Consider the following 20,805-nt stretch of genomic DNA (forward strand, 5'->3'; position numbering starts at 1 on the left):
TGAACCTGTTAAAACCAGTGCTTGGGCCATAACCCTGGTGGCTCCCTCTGGCTGTGTGGGGATTTTAAACTAACTAACAGTGCCCAGGCACAGGTGGAAACCTATCCCATGCCACGTACAGAGGACTTCCTCATAAAGCTTGTTGGAGTGAATATTTTCTTTGGCTTATATAAATACGAGCTCTTGTGCTTTAGGATCTCTTCTGCTCCAACAATTTTCCATTGATGCCTGGAACAATTAACCATGTCGATGCCTGCTTGTACTAACTGTCTCAACGACTTAATTGTCACAAGCACTACCCGCCAGGACCCTCTTTGCAACCTTCATACCTTGTTTACTATGTTGTGTGATGCAGGGCTCAAATGCTGCTTACACAAATGCCAGTTTTTTCATGAGCGAGTGGAATATATCGGCCATTTACTCAATATAGAAGGGATTCAGCCCACTGACCGCAATATTTCTGCCATTGCTTCTGCCCCCCCCCCCCCCCCCCCCCAACTTGCAGGAGCTGCAGCTTTTTTGGAAAGATGAATTATTATTGTCAGTTCCTTCCACAAGTGGCTAAAATTATGCATCCGGTCTGTCATGGTTGCCATTTGTATTATTATGGGAAAAGGATCTGTAAATGATAAGGGAAGTATTATTTAAATGGTTAAATGATTTTTTAAAGTTATTCTTGGATATATTAATGGATAAAGGAGGGATTTTGGCTTTCCAAACAGTCACTGTAGCTAATGAAGAAGACATTGAACAATAGGATTTCATTATGAGCACATAGGCATAAAAATTGAAAATGTTCTTATGTCCCCTCTTCAAAAGATTTCTTATACCTCTTCAGCTCTGCATTAACATGTTGGTGTTTCCCTCCATTATTACTGATCCTCAAGATCTTCCAAACATTTATTATGATGTACTTTCATGGACTAATAAATAAATATTCAAACAACTTTTAAATATATTTTCACACGCAAAATTTACATAATACATTCACAAGGTGTGTGTAAATCTTTTACACAAGCATTCATATACATCTTGTCTCTTTCAGATCTCAACACAGACAAACAGCTATTAATTAATTAGTGTGTGCTGGATTGCTCATTAATAATCTTTTCTGGTCTTGATATCTTTTATCATTGTCACAGATGTTATCGTTATCTAGCAGCCAGAGAGCACATCTTTTAATCAACTTAAAGAATTACCACCACACCTGGAATACATTCTGGAATTCTGAAAGCAGCTGGGGTAAAATATAGGGACCAAGAGGTCATATACAACTCTTTACAGGAGCCAGACTGCAGTTATAAGGGTTGAAGGACATGAAAGGGAAGCAGTAGTTGAGAAGGGAGTGAGACAATGTCATAACCTATCCTTGATGTTATACAGTCTGTACATTGAGCTATCGGTAAAGGAAACTGAAGGAAAATTTGGAGAAGGAATTAAAGTTCAGGGGGAAAGAATGAACATTTTAAGGTTTGTCGATGTTATTGTAATTGTCAGGCACAGCAAATGACTTGGAGAGTAGTTGAATGGGGGTTATAAGATGAGCATCAACAAAAGTAAATCAAGGGTAGTGGAATGTGGTATAATTAAATCTGGCAATGCTGAGGAATTAGATTTGTAAATGAGACAATAAAAGTAGTAGATGAAGTTTGGTAGTTGAACAGTAAAATAACTGATAATGACCAAAGCAGAGAGCATACAAAATAGAGACTGACTTTATAGCAAAGAAAAAATTTCTGGAAAAGATGATTTTGTGAACGTCTAATATAAATTTTGGTGTTAGGAAGTCTTTTTCTGAAGTTACTTGTGTTAAATGTAGCCTTGTACAGAAGTGAAACACGGACAATAAGCAGTTCGGACAAGAAGAGAATAGATACCTTTGAAATGTGGTGCTATAGAAGAAGGCTGAAGATTAGACGAGTAGTGTGTGTAACTAATGAGGAGGTACAGAACCGAATTGTGGAGAAAAGAAATTTATGGCAGAGCTTGACAAAAAGAAGGGATTAGTTGACAGGACACATTCTGCGGCATAAAGGAACTACTGTATCAGTTTGGTACTGGAGGGAAGTGTTTGGGGTAAAAATTGTATAGGGAGATCAAGAGATGAATAGAATAAACAGGTTCAAATGAATGCAGGCAGCAGAAGGTATTCATAGGTGAAGAGGCTTGCACAGGATGGACTAAAGTGGAGAGCTGCAACAAACCAGCTGTTGGACTGAAGAAGAAGAAGAAGGAACAGCAACGACAACAACAACAACAACAACAACAACTAACAAAATGCGCTATGTTATCAACACCGATATTTTCCTTTCATCTTGAAATTTTCCCTACTGTCTGGCATCTTTACTTACAAAAGAATTGCCAAAAATTTTCCCTCTCATTAAACTCTAAAGGTATCTTTTTTCCATTTGATCTTGTATTATGTAATAAACTCTTCTGTTGCACAGTGTGTTTATGTTATATTTGAACTGTAGTATTTTGCATACTTTCCATTGTGTGTCATAAGTAGTTATGCTAGAAAGCTAATTGATAAGGAAAGAATTTGAACATTTCGTTTTTGTACTTAACAGATACATTGCAGATGTTAATCTTTGTTTTTTGTGTATTCACTCAGGCTTACTGAAAGGGAAAGAAAGGAGAGAGATCATAAGAAAAAATTGCTTCAGCTTGCTAAAGAACATGAGAAAGCCAGAGAACTGGAAAAAGTTCAACGATATCACATGCCTGAGGATGCTCGAAAGGTAAATAAAACACAAGCTTGTTATCTAGAAATTTGTTAATTGTAGAGTTGTGATTTATCATAAATCAGTATTTATACACGTGAAGATGGCGCATTAACTCACTTATTGTATTTGATAAATTCGTCAGGACAGGAAGTCTTTAGGCATGTGAAATAAGTCAGGTGTTGAGATCGTTTTGTATTATGTACTAGGATGGCAGGTTCATCCTAAAGTACCAGATTTACTTCGTTGCATTATATTCATTCACCCAACGAGCCATAGAGGACTGATTTTCTACCAGTGAATGGCATTTCCAACTTGGGTGGATCTTGTGAGGCCAATTTTATCTGATTTATAGACATTTATTTGAAATTCACTAACACAATCAGAAATTGAGTGCCAGGACTGAAGAGCTCTTGTGAAGCTAAATTTGAGAACATCTGTTCATCACTTGGACACATTTGCAGATATAGGCTGGCTCCTTATTTCCTTCATACCTATGTTAAAAATGTAAAACAATTGATATTGAGTTTTGTAGTGAGATGATCTGCAAAGGATAATCATAAATTTTTAATTATCACATTGAAAAAATAAAGTCATGTTATTTATTCTTTAACAGTAGGGAAATTCCTGAATGGAGCAATATATACAATAAGGGAAAGGCAACCACTCACCTGTAGCAGATGAATGTATGGAGCCCACTTCACACTAGCCTTCGAGCATCAGCACCTTTTCTAGCAAAAGTATGCACTTTCACACACATACAACCACACAGACACCCAAACATACACTATGGTGGCCATGGAAAGACTGGTTATTGTTATTTGATTACTGAAAGTAGTTGGCTGAGCTGCTGAAGGTGGGGAGGGTAGGGGATAGGGAGAAAGAGGTATATCTTTGGACAGATGGCTCTGTGGCCACACAAGAAGACAAAATGAGTGCAGTGGGTAGAAGAAAAAGAGATGTAGTAGGAGGATGATGAGGAAAAGAGAAAGAGACAAAAAGGGAGTGAAAAGAGAGAGGAGTTGGAAAATTGGGGGGTGGGGAGTGTGTGTGTGTGTGTGTGTGTGTGTGAGTGAGAGTGATAGATAGATAGATAGATAGAGAGAGAGAGAGAGAGAGAGAGAGAATATGCCTGTTTGGAAAATGAGGTTAGGGGGAGGGAGTGGTGTTTGAAGGCAGTACACAATCTGAATGGAGGAGGAGTGATATGGACAGAACAGAGAAGGCATTGGGAATAGGTTAGCAGAGGTTTAGGCCAAGGAATTGGGAGAATGCTGAAAGTGCTGTCGAGAGAATTTCCATGTGTGTAGTTCAGAGAAACTTGTGCTGGAAGTGAGTATCCAGATGGCCCATGTAGCAAAGCAGCAGTGCAAGTCTTTTGTGTTGTGCTATGCTGCATGTTCGGATACTGGATGGTCGAGTTTGTGGTCTGTCACAGTTTGGCAGTGGCCATTCAAGTGAGTAGACAGTTGGTTACTAGTCATATGCACATAGAATGCTGCACAGAAATTGCTTCACAGCTGATAACATGAGGGCCTTCAAAGGTGACCCTTCCTTGTATTTGCTAGGAAATGCCTGTAGGTGGACTACCGTAATGGGTGGTGCATGCGGCAGATCTTGCATTTGGGACGACCACAAGAGAATGACCCATGCGGTGCAGGGTAGGGAATAGTATTGGAATATGGACAGACAGATATTCTATAAGTTGGATGGTTGGCGGAACACTAATTTGGGGGACACACATAGGATTTTGGGTAGGATATCCCTCATCTCAAGCACAATGAGTGGGATTCAAAACCCAGGTTGGTCACAGATAAATGTCTGCAGCCCTAGTGCACATTGCAATCCCCATGCCACATAATTATAGCGCACTGTTAGAGGAACCAAAGCAAAATAACATATACCATTGGTAAAATAAAGTATTGTGTTGTAATTCGTTTTTGAATGCAATCGAACAGTTGTAGCCATGTCAGACCAATTGCGATGACTACTTTAGCTGTCTGGATTTGCCTGAACATAACACAACATTTCTGCTACTACTGAAAACAAATTACCTCAAAATACTCCACTACATCAATGGGTTGCACCATGTTGTTTTGGCTTCTCTAGTGGCATGCTGCTGCACTGTGGTGTGGAGAATTCAGTGAGTACCAGGACAACAGACGTGTTCCTGCAACAAAAAAGTATTTATATAACATTGCGTTTTTGACATTTTAATTGGAATTTTATGACTATCCATAATACCAACTCAGATAAAAGATTACTTGTTTCCATCACACTGTTGAGTGTTACTTCAGATCTTTTCCAAAACCGCAAAAAGTTACTCGGCTATAACTTTGTCATATTCTCAAACTTTGAAGGATGTTAGTTTTACAGAAAGATTTTGGATATTCAGCTATTTACTGGACCAGTGTTTTTTTTGTGATTAAAAAAATTATTGGACAACCAGGTGATGCTGCTTGCTTATTTGTCACTGGCATTTACAGTTTCAGGTGAAATGTCTTTATAGTGCTTTATGAAAGAGATACATTGTACTGCATGGTTCCTACATGTTATTGCCATGTCACATTTAATGTTCCACCCACCCTGTGGAAGTATTTCCACCATCGTAGCCAGCTTTCCAGTTTACTAACGCTGTCAGTTATGGCTTGACTCATATACCACACTTCCTTTTCAGATCTTTCTATTGAATTATTTACAGTGTGATATTTCATTCCATTCTGCATAAATCTGAGCAATATTTTGTCTTTATAGCAGTCTGCTCAAAAATTAATATTTATTCCAGTCAGAGACAGGCAGATATAGTACTCTCATGATTGCATTCTGACTTCAGCTTTTCATGTGCTGCATTTGTCTTCACGTTGTGTCAATTTGTCAAAGATAGGATGATTTGTGCGGTATGTTAATTGCAGTAGCATAATATAATGAAACAAAATTTATGGCTGTTCGCATATAAATGTGCTTGTGACAGTGGTACAAATATTTTTACTATTTTTTGTGTAATCATGTGTGTTTTAAGATGTTATTATATAACCCAAATGGCTACTGAATCAAACCAATGATTTATGTAACTTCGTAAACAATTATTATACAGGGTGTTACAAAAAGGCACGGCCAAACTTTCAGGAAACATTCCTCACACACAAAGAAAGAAAATATGTTATGTGGACATGTGTCTGGAAACGCTTACTTTCCATGTTAGAGCTCATTTTATTACTTCTCTTCAAATCACATTACTCATGGAATGGAAACACACAGCAACAGAACGTACCAGCGTGACTTCAAACACTTTGTTACAGGAAATGCTCAAAATGTCCTCCGTTAGCGAGGATACATGCATCCACCCTCCATCGCATGGAATCCCTGATGCGCTGATACAGTCCTGGAGAATGACGTATTGTATCACAGCCGTCCATAATACGAGCATGAAGAGTCTCTACATTTGGTACCGGGGTTGCGTAGACAAGAGCTTTCAAATGCCCCCATAAATGAAAGTCAAGAGGGTTGAGGTCAGGAGAATGTGGAGGCCATGGAATTGGTCCGCCTCTACCAATCCATCGGTCACCGAATCTGTTGTTGAGAAGCGTACGAACACTTCGACTGAAATGTGCAGGAGCTCCATCGTGCATGAACCACATCTTGTGTCGTACTGGTAAAAGCACATGTTCTAGCAGCACAGGTAGAGTATCCCATATTAAATCATGATAACGTGCTCCATTGAGCGTAGGTGGAAGAACATGGGGCCCAATCAAGACATCACCAACAATTCCTGCCCAAATGTTCACAGAAAATCTGTGTTGATGACGTGATTGCACAATTGCGTGCGGATTCTCGTCAGCCCACACATGTTGATTGTGAAAATTTACAATTTGAATCGAGGAAGTACAGTACATACTGACTAAACTAAAATGAGCTCTAACATGGAAATTAAGTGTTTCCGGACACATGTCCACATAACATCTTTTCTTTATTTGTGTGTGAGGAATGTTTCCTGAAAGTTTGGCCGTACCTTTTTGTAACACCCTGTATAAAACATCTACAACCCACACAAACATAAGATCCATTTTTATATGTGTCTCATTGATTCTCATTTATTCTTCCATTTTCTTTTATTCTTTATCATTGGAATCTGTAGCATGTGTTTCCATTGTATGTAAAGTGTTGTAATTAGGTAGAAGTACGATGTAACCTGTAGACTAAACACAACTTTATTCCGCGGAAGCATTAACTTCTTGAACACAGTCTTTAAGTAACATCATTCAGCAGGAACCAATTACATACACAAAGAGCTGTAGCAATACACATAGAGAACTGGCACTGACCATAGCTCGGCTAGTCTTAAATAGCATGGGGTCTGATGGTGATCTCTCTCTCTCTCTCTCTCTCTCTCTCTCTCTCTCTCTCTCTCACACACACACACACACACGCACACACACCCTCTGCAGGCAACACAGTACTGCTGCATGGCCTTTTGAAAGTAAGTGCATGTGTCACTGCATTCCTCCTCTCTTAGGTAGATCATGGATTCTTGGGACATCCATACTGTCCTCCTCACCTGTTGGGCTCTGGTTAAAGTGGCGTGCTGCAATGGGAGCATACAGTCTGAAGTGCCACAGACATGTACACATTCTGTACCCACCTTCCTGTGTCGAATGAATCATATGATAACACGGGCAATGCTGTTCCCATGTCGATCTTGGGCATTGGCTCTGGTGATATTGCTTGCAATGCTGATGATACAGGTATCAGTGGTTGCTCAGGAATTAGTGATGGAATACCTGATGGTGGTGTGAGAAGCAATAGAGGAGCTGCTGGTTTGGCCACTGAGGCGGAGTAGAGAACTGACAGCAGCATGTGATGTGGATGTGCTCAGAGGTGATGGCATGACATCAGGTGATGCTCGGCCATCCACGTGAAGGCAAAGCTAATCATTCTGCCTCGAGCAGAGGCTGTTGTCTGTGTTGATGTCTCAGAGACACCACCCCTGGCGTTTGGCAAAGACAGCTGAAATGTATTTAGGGTGCTGTCTGAAGCAGCGGACCCAGACAGCCACACCCAGCTGGAAGGGACGTGGCATCTCCATGGGTTGATGTTCAGGTGGAGGATGCAGGAGGTGTAGCAGTGTCCTTGACTGGTGCCTGTGGAGTAGCTCCGCTGGGCTCTTCTCGCCGAACGCTGTGAAACAGTATAAGGAGAGCAACCAAACTAAAGCAATGTCAGACGAAGAGTTGGCAGCATGCCTTTTCATCTGAGATTTGAACGTTTGCATTAGGTGTTCCACCTCACCATTAGATTGTGCATGAAACGGCGGGGCAAGGATGTGATGGGTGCCATGGGAATCGTAAAATGCCACTAACTTTTGTGATGAAAATTGCGACCTATTACCAGACACTAACATCATGGGCAAGCCTCACAGTGAAAGAATTTTGGATAAAAGCTGCGATGATGGCAGTTGTGGATATGGAAACACAATGAATGGCATTTGGAAAATGAGAATATGTGTCAACAACCAACAGCCAATAAGTGTTGAGAAAGTGGCCAATGAGATAATGACACCTGCGGTCGCATGCTGTGAACAGGAGGCAACCAGCTGGGTAACATCACTGTCCAAGCCAGGCCAAAACACATGTTGACGAGCCAATGTTTTTGTGCGTGATACACCCAATGAGCTGCATGTAATAAACAGAGTACCCCTGAACGAAGTACTGAGGTGATCAGTACCCCAGGGGTTGCGTGATCCATGTCTAAAAGCAGAACACCATCCACAACAGAAAATCTATGGTGAAAGAAGTAATAATTATGGAGGGGGTCGTACACACGAGAAGGTTCTGAATCCGGTTAAGCATGTTGTACAAATTTTATGACCTGCAAAATGGGATTTCAAGCTACAGCCTTTGCGATCCGTGTGCTGGTTTCAGGAAAATCGTCAACTGTCTGCTGTACAGCAACATCATTGTGGAAGCAAAGCAATTCCTCCTGTCAAATCCTGGATCTGGACCAGCCAGCAGGTCGGAGGAAGCATCAACATGTGTGTGTTGATTCATTGGGTGGAAATGGATCTGTTAGTTGTAACACAAAAGGAAAAGAGTGCAACATTGAGTGTGATGTGGAACTTTATCTGGCAATGATGCAGAAGGTCTGAATAAGGCAACCAGTGGTTTGTGATTGGTGACCAGGTGAAATTTTGTACCATGGAGAAAAACATGGAACTTCTTGACAGCATATACAGTAGCAAAAGCTTCCTTTCCTGTCTGAGAGTGCCTAGTTTGAGCAAGAGTCAGCATTTTTTAGGAATAAGCAACAGGCCTCTCAGAGCCATTGGAATACCTATGTCAGTACAACCTACAGCCCATTCTGCGAAGGTTCCGTTGCAAGGACCAAGTGGTGGCCTGGTTGATACATCACTAAGCAGGGCACAGACTGCAATGTGGTCTTAAGGGTGGAAAATGCGGTTTACAAGCTGGTGACCAGTGAAACTGTGTCCCTTTGCACAACAATGCATGTAACAGTTGCACGATTGTTGCTGCCCCTGGCAAAAATTGATGGTAGTAGGCGACTTTGCCGAGAAAAATGTGAAGTACTTTGATTGGCAAAGGGTGTGGAAGGGACGCAATAGCAGAAACATGTTGATGCGTGGACTTGAGACCCTTGTGAGGAACTTCAGACCCAAGACAAACAATACAAGGTTGAAAAAATTGAAATTTTTTAAAATTACACTTCAACCCAGTTGCTTGGAGGACATAAAAAAAGAGTACAGAGATTTTGTAAATTTTCCTCACTGGAGGTACCAGAAACTACAATGTCATCCAAATAGTTTGCACAGCCTTTCACAGACGCTGTAAGTTGTTCCTAAAAATGTTGAAAAATAGCAACTCCAAAAGGCAACTGCAAGTATTAGTACAGTCAAAAAGTAGTATTGACAATTAACATACGTTGTGACTCTGTATCTGAGGCATAACCGGCCTGATGGTTTCTTTACAATAACTGAGGGGTAGACCGTGTACTTCATGCAATAGGCTGAACAATGCCAGATTCCATGAGGTGACCTAATTCATCTTTGACTTGTTCCCTGAGTACTGCTGGAACTGGACGGGCCTGGAAAAAATGAGGTCGAGCAGGTTTCATGGTAATGTGCACTTGAAAATTGTTGGCACACCCCACTCACAACATAATGCATCTAACTGTTTATAAGGCACTTGTTCAGACACTAAATTCACTTAATCTGAAATGGTAAAACCAAGCCACTTAAGAGTGTCTAATGCAAACAGATTCTTTGTACATGTCTTATCTACAACAAGCAATGGAAGGGACTGGACTATTGACTTGTAGGGCGCTGGGGCAGAGTATTGGCCGAGAATAGAAGCACTCTGTTTTGTGATTTACTAACTTCCATTACACAGGGAGAAGCGGAGGGGAACCCAAGTCCATATAAGTTTGTGAGTTTAACATGGTTATCACAGCTCCTATACCCACTTGCATGTGTAGAACATACAAAGAACCATAAAATCAACAAATAGCTTGTTTGGTGGAACAGAAGCAGCTGATACAATGTTTACAACCATATCTGATCAGGATTATTGTGTTGAATTTTTGCATTACAAACAGAAGCAATTTGACCTTTTTGTTGCAATTATGACACTTAGCATAGCGTTTTGGCCAATCTGGGCTCTCAAGGTTAATGAAACAATAAGGGAAGGAAGGGAGCATGGAATGCATCTGTTGCTGTTTACTAGCCTGTGTACTTTGTTGATGCGACTGCTGCTGGGAGCAGGCTGGCCACCTTGACACTGTGTGATTGTAGGCAGACTGCAGCATCCATGTCTCCCCTCTGCAAACTATCTGAAGCTTGGTGTGGAGGAGTGGGTTGGATTGCTGATACATCACACCATGACTCAGTTTGATTACCCTCAGCTTGCGACTCCTCGAACGACTGTGCAATAGCTGAAACCTCAGAGAGGGATGGATTTTCACACTGGTGGGCACACTCTCACACCTCATTGATCGAGCTAAATAAATGATAGTCTCTCACACAATCTGATCAGCATACAGCTCTTTATGCACATCGGATACAAAATGACAATGAAGACTTAACCCATGGATCAGCTGCCCATGCTAAATAGGATTGATGTGGTTACTTCCTACAGTGGTAAAACTCAACCTGAGGTGCAATGAGATGGGTGCATGTACAGTAGTATTTTGAAAAAAGTTCACACATTTGGTCAAATGTTAAAGAAGATGGATCCTGCAAAGGGATGAGTTGACACGGGATTTGATGCATTCTTGATTATACCTTTGAAAGGAACAAGATACAACATAAAATAGTGTCAGTAATCCCAAAAGCTTGAAAGTGTGGTTGCAGACATTTCCTGTATGCGTCCCATTCCTCAATGGACTCGTTGTCTATATAAAAGGGAGGTGGATAAAGCATGGGGCTTGCGGAGGGCAAAGCAGCGGGTGACACAGACAGAGGAGCATGCTGAGTAGACAAAACAGAAGCCAGTGATTGAAGTACCTGAATTTGATTGTTCAGTGCCTATGATTGGTGGTGCAATGCCATGGCAAATGATTCTTGAGTCATATTGTAATTAGATATCAGTACAACATGACCAGTAGACTGAACACAACTTTATTCCACAGAAACATTAACAACTTGAAAACAGTCTTTAAGTAACATTCAGTATGAATCAATCACGTACATAAAGATCTGCAATAGTACACATAGAGAACTTAGGCTGAGCCACACACACACACACACACACACACACACACACACACACGCACGCACGCACAGACATATGCGTGTGCACGCAAATGCGTATGTCTGAGGTGCTGTCAGCAGACAACATAGCACTGTGCAGTCTTTTGAAAGTATGTGCATGTGTCACTACATAAAGTAACTTCGTTTCTTTTATATTATTGCGTGAAACTTTACAAATATCCCATTTCTTTCTCTTCTTTCACCTCCACTTCCTCCTTGTTTCCCAGTCTCTTGACTTTTTCATATAATTGTTTTGTGTTCCAGGTTGCTGCTACTTTGGCAAAATAGCTTTGCAAATTGTTATGCTTTATTGTTTAATGGAATGACTTGACAGATTTGAAAAGTTATTAATTAATCTGTTTTTTTCCAATTACAGTACATTTATATACAGTATTCTGAAACATATATTAGTTGATAGCAGATTTTATTTACTGCAGACCATAATTTGTAGAAACTGTTAAATTTATATAGCAGTGAAATTTTTGTTTCAGGATAAATCCCATGAGAAATATGAAGAAATCGATGAGAGAGAAAAAGTCCCCCATTATGAGCAGCGAAAGTGGGAGGAGGAGCAGATGTCATCAGCAGTTTTTAAATTTGGAGCTAGAGATGCTAAAGAAAGAAAATATAAAGAAGAACTGAAAGAATATGATTTAGTTTTAGATGATCAGATTGAATTTATTCAGGCACTTCAAATGCCTGGTGACAGACAGGTAATGATTTTTTTTATCTTGGTTAATGAACTTTTATAGCTCTTGTGTGCTTGTGGTATAGCTGTGTTGTCATGATCTGAATATTTACTAGTGTAATAATACACACTTCAGATAACTTTTTAATGACTTTGTTTTCTGAGAAAACATAAACTGTGTAAAAAATGATGTTAAGTTGCTACAGAGCTAAAGAAATGTATGGTCCATGATCAGGGCACAATACTACTCTTGGACATGAATGTATTCAGTGTGAACCAGAGCTAAACTGACAAAATTTGAGAGATTATTCAGCATATTTTCCAAGTATTTTAGTGTGAGAGGCCTGTACTCTCTGGTGGCTCATTACAGAGTAATTACATATAGTTTGATTTCTTACGTCCTTGTGTTGGTATCATACAAAAATGTCTGTACAACAGTGCAAATATAGACAGTATGTGCTCCTTGTCTCATTTGGAAACAAACTTGTTCCATTCACCTCTGGTACTTGCTGATGACAATAGTAAGGCACACTTTACTCTTGGCCCTCAAGCTTGCATTCAGTGTTTTGTCCTATCTTGTGTTTGTTTTTCCGGTGGAGCTGGTTTTACACTAACAGTGATATGCAGCAATGTGGGGATGGGTTTATTGATGAACAATCAGCTGATACACATCTCATGTGTGGGCTCACTGAATGCAGTGGAATAGTAGCACAATGATGCTATACTCAGATGTTCGCGCAACGATGGCACGTACATCATTTCAGTTTTGTATCTATGCATAGGATCCCAAGCATAACTGGATGCTTTTGTGTTACTACATTTTAATGATTGTGTATTACACACCTTTTTACTGCTGTGAAAGTACTTTCACAAAAACGAAGATAATTCTGGTAACAAACCCAAATAAAACATAATTACATTATTACTCTGTAAAGAGCCACTGGAGACCACAAGTCCCTTACACCAAACTACTTAGAAAATATCCATGAATTACCTCTGAAATTACGTTGGTGGAGCTCTGGTTCACCTTTTATAATAGGAAACTAATAAATTCACTCAAAAGTAAAAACTCACATTGAATTGATGGCATTTCCAACAGAGTACTAAAAGCGTGTTCCCAACAAATAAGTAGGGTTCTCAGCCACATATGTAGTAGCTCACTGAAACAGGACATTTTCCCAGATAGACTGAAATACGTTATTGTTAAACCATTGTAAATAAAAAGGGATAGATCTGATGCTAACAACTACCACCCAATCTCACTTCTGACATCTTTATCCAAATTTCTTGAAAAAGTAATGTATTCAGGGGTAGCATTCATATTTGTAAAAATGAAGTACTAACAAAATGTCAGTTTGGTTTTCAGAAAGGATTTTCAGGAGAAAATGCTATATATGCTTTCACTGATCAAATATTAAATGCATTGAATAACCAAACGTCACCCATTGGGATATTTTGTGATCTCTCGTGAGCTTTTGATTGTGTGAATCATGAAATTCTTCTAGATAAGCTTAAGTATTGTGGTATGAGTGGGACAGTGCACAAATGGTTTAATTCATACTTAACTGGAAGAATGCGGAAGGTTGAAATTAACAGCACAAATAGTCTGCAAAGACCAGCAGGGTCCTATAACTGGGCAGGTATCAAGAATGGTGTCCCACAGGGTTCAGTCTTGGGTCCCTTATTGTTCTTAATATATATTAACAACTTGCCACTCTGTATTTCTGAAGATTCAAAGCTAGTTCTTTTTGCTGATGATACAAGTATAGTAATCACAGCCAATTGCAAATAATGTCTTTCAGAAAATTATTAAGTAGTTCTCTGCAAATGCACTCGCACTAAATTTTGAGAAAACATAGTTTATATAATTCTGTACAGTAAATGGCATAACACCATTGTTAAATATAGACAGAAGTCTGTTGCTAAGGCAGAATACTCAAAATATCTGGGTGTTTGCATTGATGAGAAATTGAATTGGAAGAAACGGTTACATTCAGCTACTTATGCGATTAGGGTTATTGCAAATTTTTATGATAAACATATTGGTAAATTAGCCTACTATGCTTATTTTCATGCACTGCTTTCATATGACATCATATTTTGGGTCAATTCACCATTAAGAGAGAAAGTATTCATTGCACAAAAGTGTGTAATCAGAATAATAGTTGGAGCCCACCCAAGATCATCTTGCAGATGTGTATTTAAGGAACTTGGGATATTCACAGTACCTTCACCATACATATATTCACTTATGAAATTTGTCATTAATAACCCACACCAATTCAAAAATAACAGCAAAGTGCATAGCTACAACACTAGAAGAAAGGATGATCTTCACTATTCTGTATTAAATCTCACTTTGACACAGAAAAGGGTGAATTATGCGTCCACAAAAATCTTTGGTCATTGCCAAATAGTATTAAAAGTCTGACAGATAGCCAACCAACATTTAAAATCAAATTAAAAGAATTTCTGAATGACAACACCTTCTACTCAATAGATGAATTCTCAGATATGAAGTAGTAACTGCAAAAAAAATTATTTTGTGTAAAGAAAACTTATGTTAAAGCGACACATTTCACATCATTGTGTAATGTCGTATTCATGATATACGGAACAAGGATTAGTGTATGTATGTATCTATTATCATAAGACCCATCTTCTTACTTGCTTGACTTAAGCTTCTTTCAGTGTAGGTACTGTCTGTGCTGTGATGTCTATGTCAACTGCATGTGCTAAAATCTGCACTGACTTGTAGAGGATTGTGCCCCTGGTCTGTAGGCATGCTTCCCTGATCACCTTCTTGAGTGCTACATTAAATAAAAAGCACGCTAATGCATCTCCTTGACATAGCCCATTTTTTATTTCCAGGGGGTCTGAGTAATTTCCTCGAACTCGAATGCAGATTTTTACGTCAGACATCATAATTTTAACCATTCTCAAGAGCTTGCGATGTATCCCCATCTCCTGTAAGACATGAAACAACTGGTTTTTATTGATGCTGTCGTATGCAGCCTGAAAGTCAATAAAGAGGTGATGTGTTCCAATTCTATATTCAACAGTTTTCTCCAAAATTTGGCGCAGGTTGAAAATCTGGTCTATTGTTGACCTTTCTCGTATATCCGCTTTGGTACATACCAATTTCTTTATCCACTTGTGGGAGTTTATTAGAGAAAGCCTTGTACCCCAGGTTCAGGAGGGTGATTCCACAGTGATTTCTACACTCCATTCAGTCGCCCTTTTTATGTATGGGATATAATATTCCTTCATTCCATTTGTCTAGTATCCTTTCTTGTTCCCATATTAGAGTGATAAGTTACTGCTCTAATGTTGCTCCTCCACATTTTAGCAATTCTGCAGGAATACTTTCAGTGCCAGGGGCCTTCTTATTCTTCAATTTCCTTAAAGCTTTTTTAACGTCCTCCAACCCTAGGCCATCCAGTGGCTGTTCATCATCCAATCCTTGCTCAGAATCATTAGAGATATCCTCTGCTTGCTCTATCTCTTGATTCAGCAAGTTGTTAAAGCATCTTCACCATCTATCCTGAGTCTGTTTACTCTCACTTATTATGTTTCCTTCGTCATCTCTAATCAAGCTTCTTGTTGGAACAAATTGTCTTCTAGCATTGTTCACTTTTATAAATAACTTCCTTGTTTCATTCTTCTTCTTGGACAATTCCATACATTCTATTTCAGCCTTAGTCCATTCCCTTTTCTTTTGCCAATGTGTCATCTTTTCGACCCTCCTTTTCTCATGATAATCCTCCAACAAGCTTCTTGTGCAGTTTGCTGTAATGTCTTTTAGTATGCAGTTTTCTTTTCTTCAGTCACACTCTTACACTCTTCATCAAACCATGTGGGCCTTATTGATTTTCTCTCCATCCCTAGGGTTTCCTTAGCTGAAATGCCTATAAATCTTTTTATAGTTAGCCATTTTTGTTCTATGTCATTACTGTCTTGCATTTTGCCTTGTCCTTGTTCTTGTTCTAGGGCCTGAGAAACTTTCTGACAGTATGATTCGCAAGTTTCTGTTAATTGCAGTGCTGCAGTGCTTTCAGAAGTACACATGTAAAGACTTTGATGATGCAGGGCTATTAAGATTTTTATTGAAGGAAACTACAAGAAACTAGGAAAACTTCACCTTCTGATTATGAGGAAAATACTTTACGACTCAGTCACCTTTCATGGACAATATTATATAACAATTGTAATTCTGGAAGACACACGAGTTATTTAGCACTGCCAGTGCCAGTGCTAACATATTAGTGACCACACTTATATTGCAGCAAAAATATTTAGAGGCCCATGTTTCTACACATATGGCTCATAGTCAGGGAGTCATCAAAGGTGCCAACAAAAGCATAATTGTTGGTGGACTAAAATCTGTTGTATAATGAGGCATACCTGTTATCAGCATCAATCAATTAATGGAGGAAATGGAATGAAATAACCAAAGGCATGTTTTTGAATTTCAGACATGCTTTCTGAGCCTTGATTTCCAAGATTTGCTAACTGGTATTTTTATTCATGAGATTAGTACCTAGTGGTGCTTCAGCTGCCTACACTTTGTACGTATCTGCAAACAGTACAAGAACCAAATCAGATGTTTAAATGTGGTGGTTCCCATTAAATTCAGACTTGTAATGCTCCTTATTAAATGTGCCAATTACAATGACAAACATTTCTCCACAGACAGGTCATGCACCTGGTATCATTTATTTTCAAGCTTTGCTGATTGGTGTTTTTATTCATAAGATTAGTACCTGGCTTTGCCGTACCTCCACTCTAAGGTGGTGCGTATGTGCCACTTACAGTGACAAACATTACTCTACAGACAGATCATACATACAGTATCATAGAAGGACCAGATCATACATACAGTCTCGTAGAAGGAGAATGGCTCAGGAATTGATCACTATACACAAAATCTCATTACAAGGAGATCAAGTCTTCAACAGATTCTTACTGATTACTATGGCAGTTACAAGTGAAACATAATTTACATACAATGGTGGTAAGAGAACATACATATAAAGATATTTAAATTTGCAAGCTTTTGCAGCCAGTGGCTTCTTTTGCTGGCAGAAGGGTGGAAGGGGAAGGAATAGGGGTGAAGATAAAGGACTGGTGAGGTTTAGGAAATGAGGAGAGTTCAGAAAAGTCACCCAGAACCCCAGGTTAGGGGAGACTTATCACATGGGATGAGAAGGAAAGACTGATTCCTGTCCAGTAAGTCTCCACTAACCCTGGGATCTGCACAAGTTTTCCTAAGCCTCACCATTCCTTTCCCTTCATGCCTCTTCCTTACACTTCAATCTTTTTGTCAGAAGGAGGAGCCGCTAGTTCCGAAAGCTTGCAAATTTAAATATCTTTATATTTGTGTTCTCCAGTCACTGCTTGGTAAGTAGATTTGTTGTCTAGTGAGTTACATTATATTTTCAGTATTTTCAAGAACTGATTATTTTTGTTGATATATTATTTTCATACTGCCACTCATATAATTGTGTATATTTTCAAGCCTATGAATGCTTAAAATCCTTGGATGGAATGCGCTATTATGGAGATCATACAGAGGAAGTTTGCTCCATATTATGCATACTGTTCATCCATGGATTCAGGTGGTTGAGGAGACATGGTTCAAGACTTACTCACAGACCAAATATTCCAGATATTACTTAATTCGAGAAGACTGGATTGTTGGAAAGTGTAGCACTGCCCTATCTACTCATGAAGCTACAGCATGCCATCATTAACAGTAATTTGGTGCAGACTACAGTCACCTTACAACTCATGGTTGTAGGTATATGTCTGAAAGGTAGTTCATTTGTATCTAACTCACTTTACTGCTCACTAAGACGTAGACACCTACAGCTTGGGGTTGCGAGGCAACACATTAGAATGGTGTGGCTGATCTTTAACTAAGACCAAAACCTAGTTTTGTTAAAATGACCTTTATCCAGGGTGGTACCTTAACCTTATTGAAGAAGCTCATTTGTTGACATCTCTTATTGTTATCGATCTCTTTCTCTCTTAATGTGACTGATAAGTCTTCAAAGAGCCCGTGGAACTGGATCGTTATGTCATCCTGATCAATCATCTACTCATCTGCTCCATATAGCTGTGCCAGGCAAGTGAAACTGTAACAAAGCTCTTTGGGAAGGCTATTCATCAAGGGGAATAGAAGAAATTTACAGTACCCATTTTGCTGGATGTATGGCATATGATTGGTTCATAGATGTTGGAATGGTCTCGTACCTGCATAACTTGTCAAGTCCTTGGAGTCTCATAGTTCCATGTTTTGGTAGAATAGTGAAAACTATTTTCAGGAATCATGAAAATTACATAGGCTACTTTGTTTTTACAGTTAAGTGGTTCTTTCCATATTTATTAGCACTGTGAATGATGGAACAACCAGATCTGGTTTCACATTCACGTGTCTTGTGTATCGGTGAAAGAATCAACTGCTGTACAAATCTAGATGTTAACTGGTAGCTATTTTGACACACATTTTTGAGGATAGGTTTCATATAACTGTTACATGAGCAGACTCTATGTATGTATTGCTCATTTGCGTGTTCAACAGGGATTTTCAGGCAGATGTTATGCAGGTCATTGCCAGTCACTGATTTTGGTTAATGTCCAACCATTTAAAGCCTGGTGTACGAACTAATTGTTATTTCAGAAACTAAATAAGCATTTGATAAACTGCTTGGTTAGATTTTGCTTCTCAGAATGGACAATAAGTATTAACCATAAATTTATTTGTGAGATGCCTTGTGGTCTAGGAATTTCGAAAAGTTTATGAAACCATTTTTTGCATCCACATTGGGAATAAACTGTTTACAAGTGTCATATGAAAATTATGGTAGATTGTGCAGAAATCATAATTAATGGTAACTCAATTAATGAAGTACACCATCTTGCACATAAAATATCAGGTCAGCAAAAGTATAATGGAAAATAACAGAATCTAACAAGTACAGAGGCAAAATCTGCTTTGGAAAGTGTAACTGCTTCTGAACTTCACTGTTAATTATCTTGAAAAGTTTATTGTTGTTGTAGTGGTCTTAAGGCCAAAGACTTGTTTGGTGCAGCTTTCCATGCTACTGTATCCTGTGCAAGCCTCTTCATCTCTGAGTAACTATTGGCATCTACATCCTTCTGAGTCTGTTCAGTGTATTCATCTATTAGTCTCCCTCTATGATTTTTCCCTCCGCACTTCCCTCCAGTGCTAAATTCATGATCCCGTGATACCTCAGAATGTGTCCTACCAACTGATACCTTCTTCTAGTCAAGTTGTGCTACAAATTCCTCTTCTCCCCAATTCTGTTCAGTTCTTGCTCATTAATTACATACTCTTCCCATCTAATCTTCAGCATTCTACCATAGCACCACATTTCAAAAGCCTCTATTCTCTTCTTGTCTAAACTGTTTATTGTTGCGTGTTTTACTTCCATACATGGCTATACTCCACACAAATACTTTCAGGAAAGACTTCCTGACACTTAAATCTATATTCGACGATAGCAAATTTCTCTTCTTCAGAAACGCATTCCTTGCCATTGCCAGTCTACATTTTATATCCTGTCTATTTTGATCGTCATCAGTTATTTTGCTGCCCAAATAGCAAAACCCATCTACTACTTTAAGTGTCTTGTTTCCTGATCCAGTTCCCTCAGCATCAACTGATTTAATTCAACTACATTCCATTATCCTCACTTTGCTTTTGTTGATGTTCATCTCACATCCTCCTTTCAAGACACTGCTCTTCCAAATTCTGTGTGATCCCGGACAGATTTAGAATGTCATCAGCAAAACCTCAAGGTTTTAATTTCTTCTCCCTGCATTTTTCTTTTGTTTTCCTTATTGCATGCTCAATATACAGTTTTAATAACATCAGGGGTAGGCTGCAACCCTGTCTTACTTCCTTCTCAACCACTGCTTCCCTTCTGTGGTTCTCGACTCTTACAGCTACCATCCAGTTTCTGTAAAAATTGTAAATAGCTTTTTGCTCCCTGTATTTTACCCCTCCACCTTCAGAATTTAAAAGATAGTATTGCAGTCACTGTCATTGAATGCTGTTCCTGAGTCTAAAAATGCTATAAACATAGGTTTGCCTTTCCTAAACCTGTCTTCTAAGACAAGTCGTAGGGTCAGTATTGCCTTGAGTGCTCCTACATTTCTTTGGAATCCAAACTGATCTTCACTGAGTTCGGCTTCTACCAGTTTTTCCGTTCATCTGTAAACAAAGTGTGTCTGCATTTTGCAACAGTGACTTATTAAACTGACAGTTCAGTAATTTTCACACCTGTCATCACCTGATTTCTGTGGAATTGCAATTATATTCTTCTTGAAGCCTGAGGGTATTTCACCTGTCTCATACATCTTGCTCACCAGATGAAAGAGTTTTATCATGGCTGGCTCTTCCAAGGCTATCACTAGTTCTAATGGAATTTTGCCTACTCCTTGGGCCTTTCTTTGACTTAGATCTTTCAGTGCTCTGTCAAATTCTCCACACAGTATCACATCACCCATCTCATCTTTGTCTGTCTCTTTCCATAATATTGCCCTAAAGTACATCGCCCTAGTATAGACCCTCTATATACTCCTTCAACTCTTCTGCATTCTCTTCCTGG

At 39.2% G+C, this 20,805-nt stretch overlaps 1 protein-coding gene across 1 annotated transcript in view; it reads left to right on the forward strand.

The window, feature by feature from the left end:
• LOC126262927 (pre-mRNA-splicing factor ATP-dependent RNA helicase DHX16) overlaps positions 1 to 20,805 on the forward strand; it is a 135,093-nt gene that overhangs the window by 11,721 nt on the left and 102,567 nt on the right. The window contains exons 4-5 of the mRNA XM_049959852.1: positions 2,615 to 2,741; positions 11,973 to 12,194. Coding sequence (XP_049815809.1) covers positions 2,615 to 2,741; positions 11,973 to 12,194 — 349 coding nt within the window. The remainder of the gene's footprint in view (positions 1 to 2,614; positions 2,742 to 11,972; positions 12,195 to 20,805) is intronic.

Source organism: Schistocerca nitens, chromosome 6 (assembly GCF_023898315.1).
Source record: "Schistocerca nitens isolate TAMUIC-IGC-003100 chromosome 6, iqSchNite1.1, whole genome shotgun sequence".
NCBI classification, from domain to species: Eukaryota; Metazoa; Arthropoda; class Insecta; order Orthoptera; family Acrididae; genus Schistocerca; species Schistocerca nitens.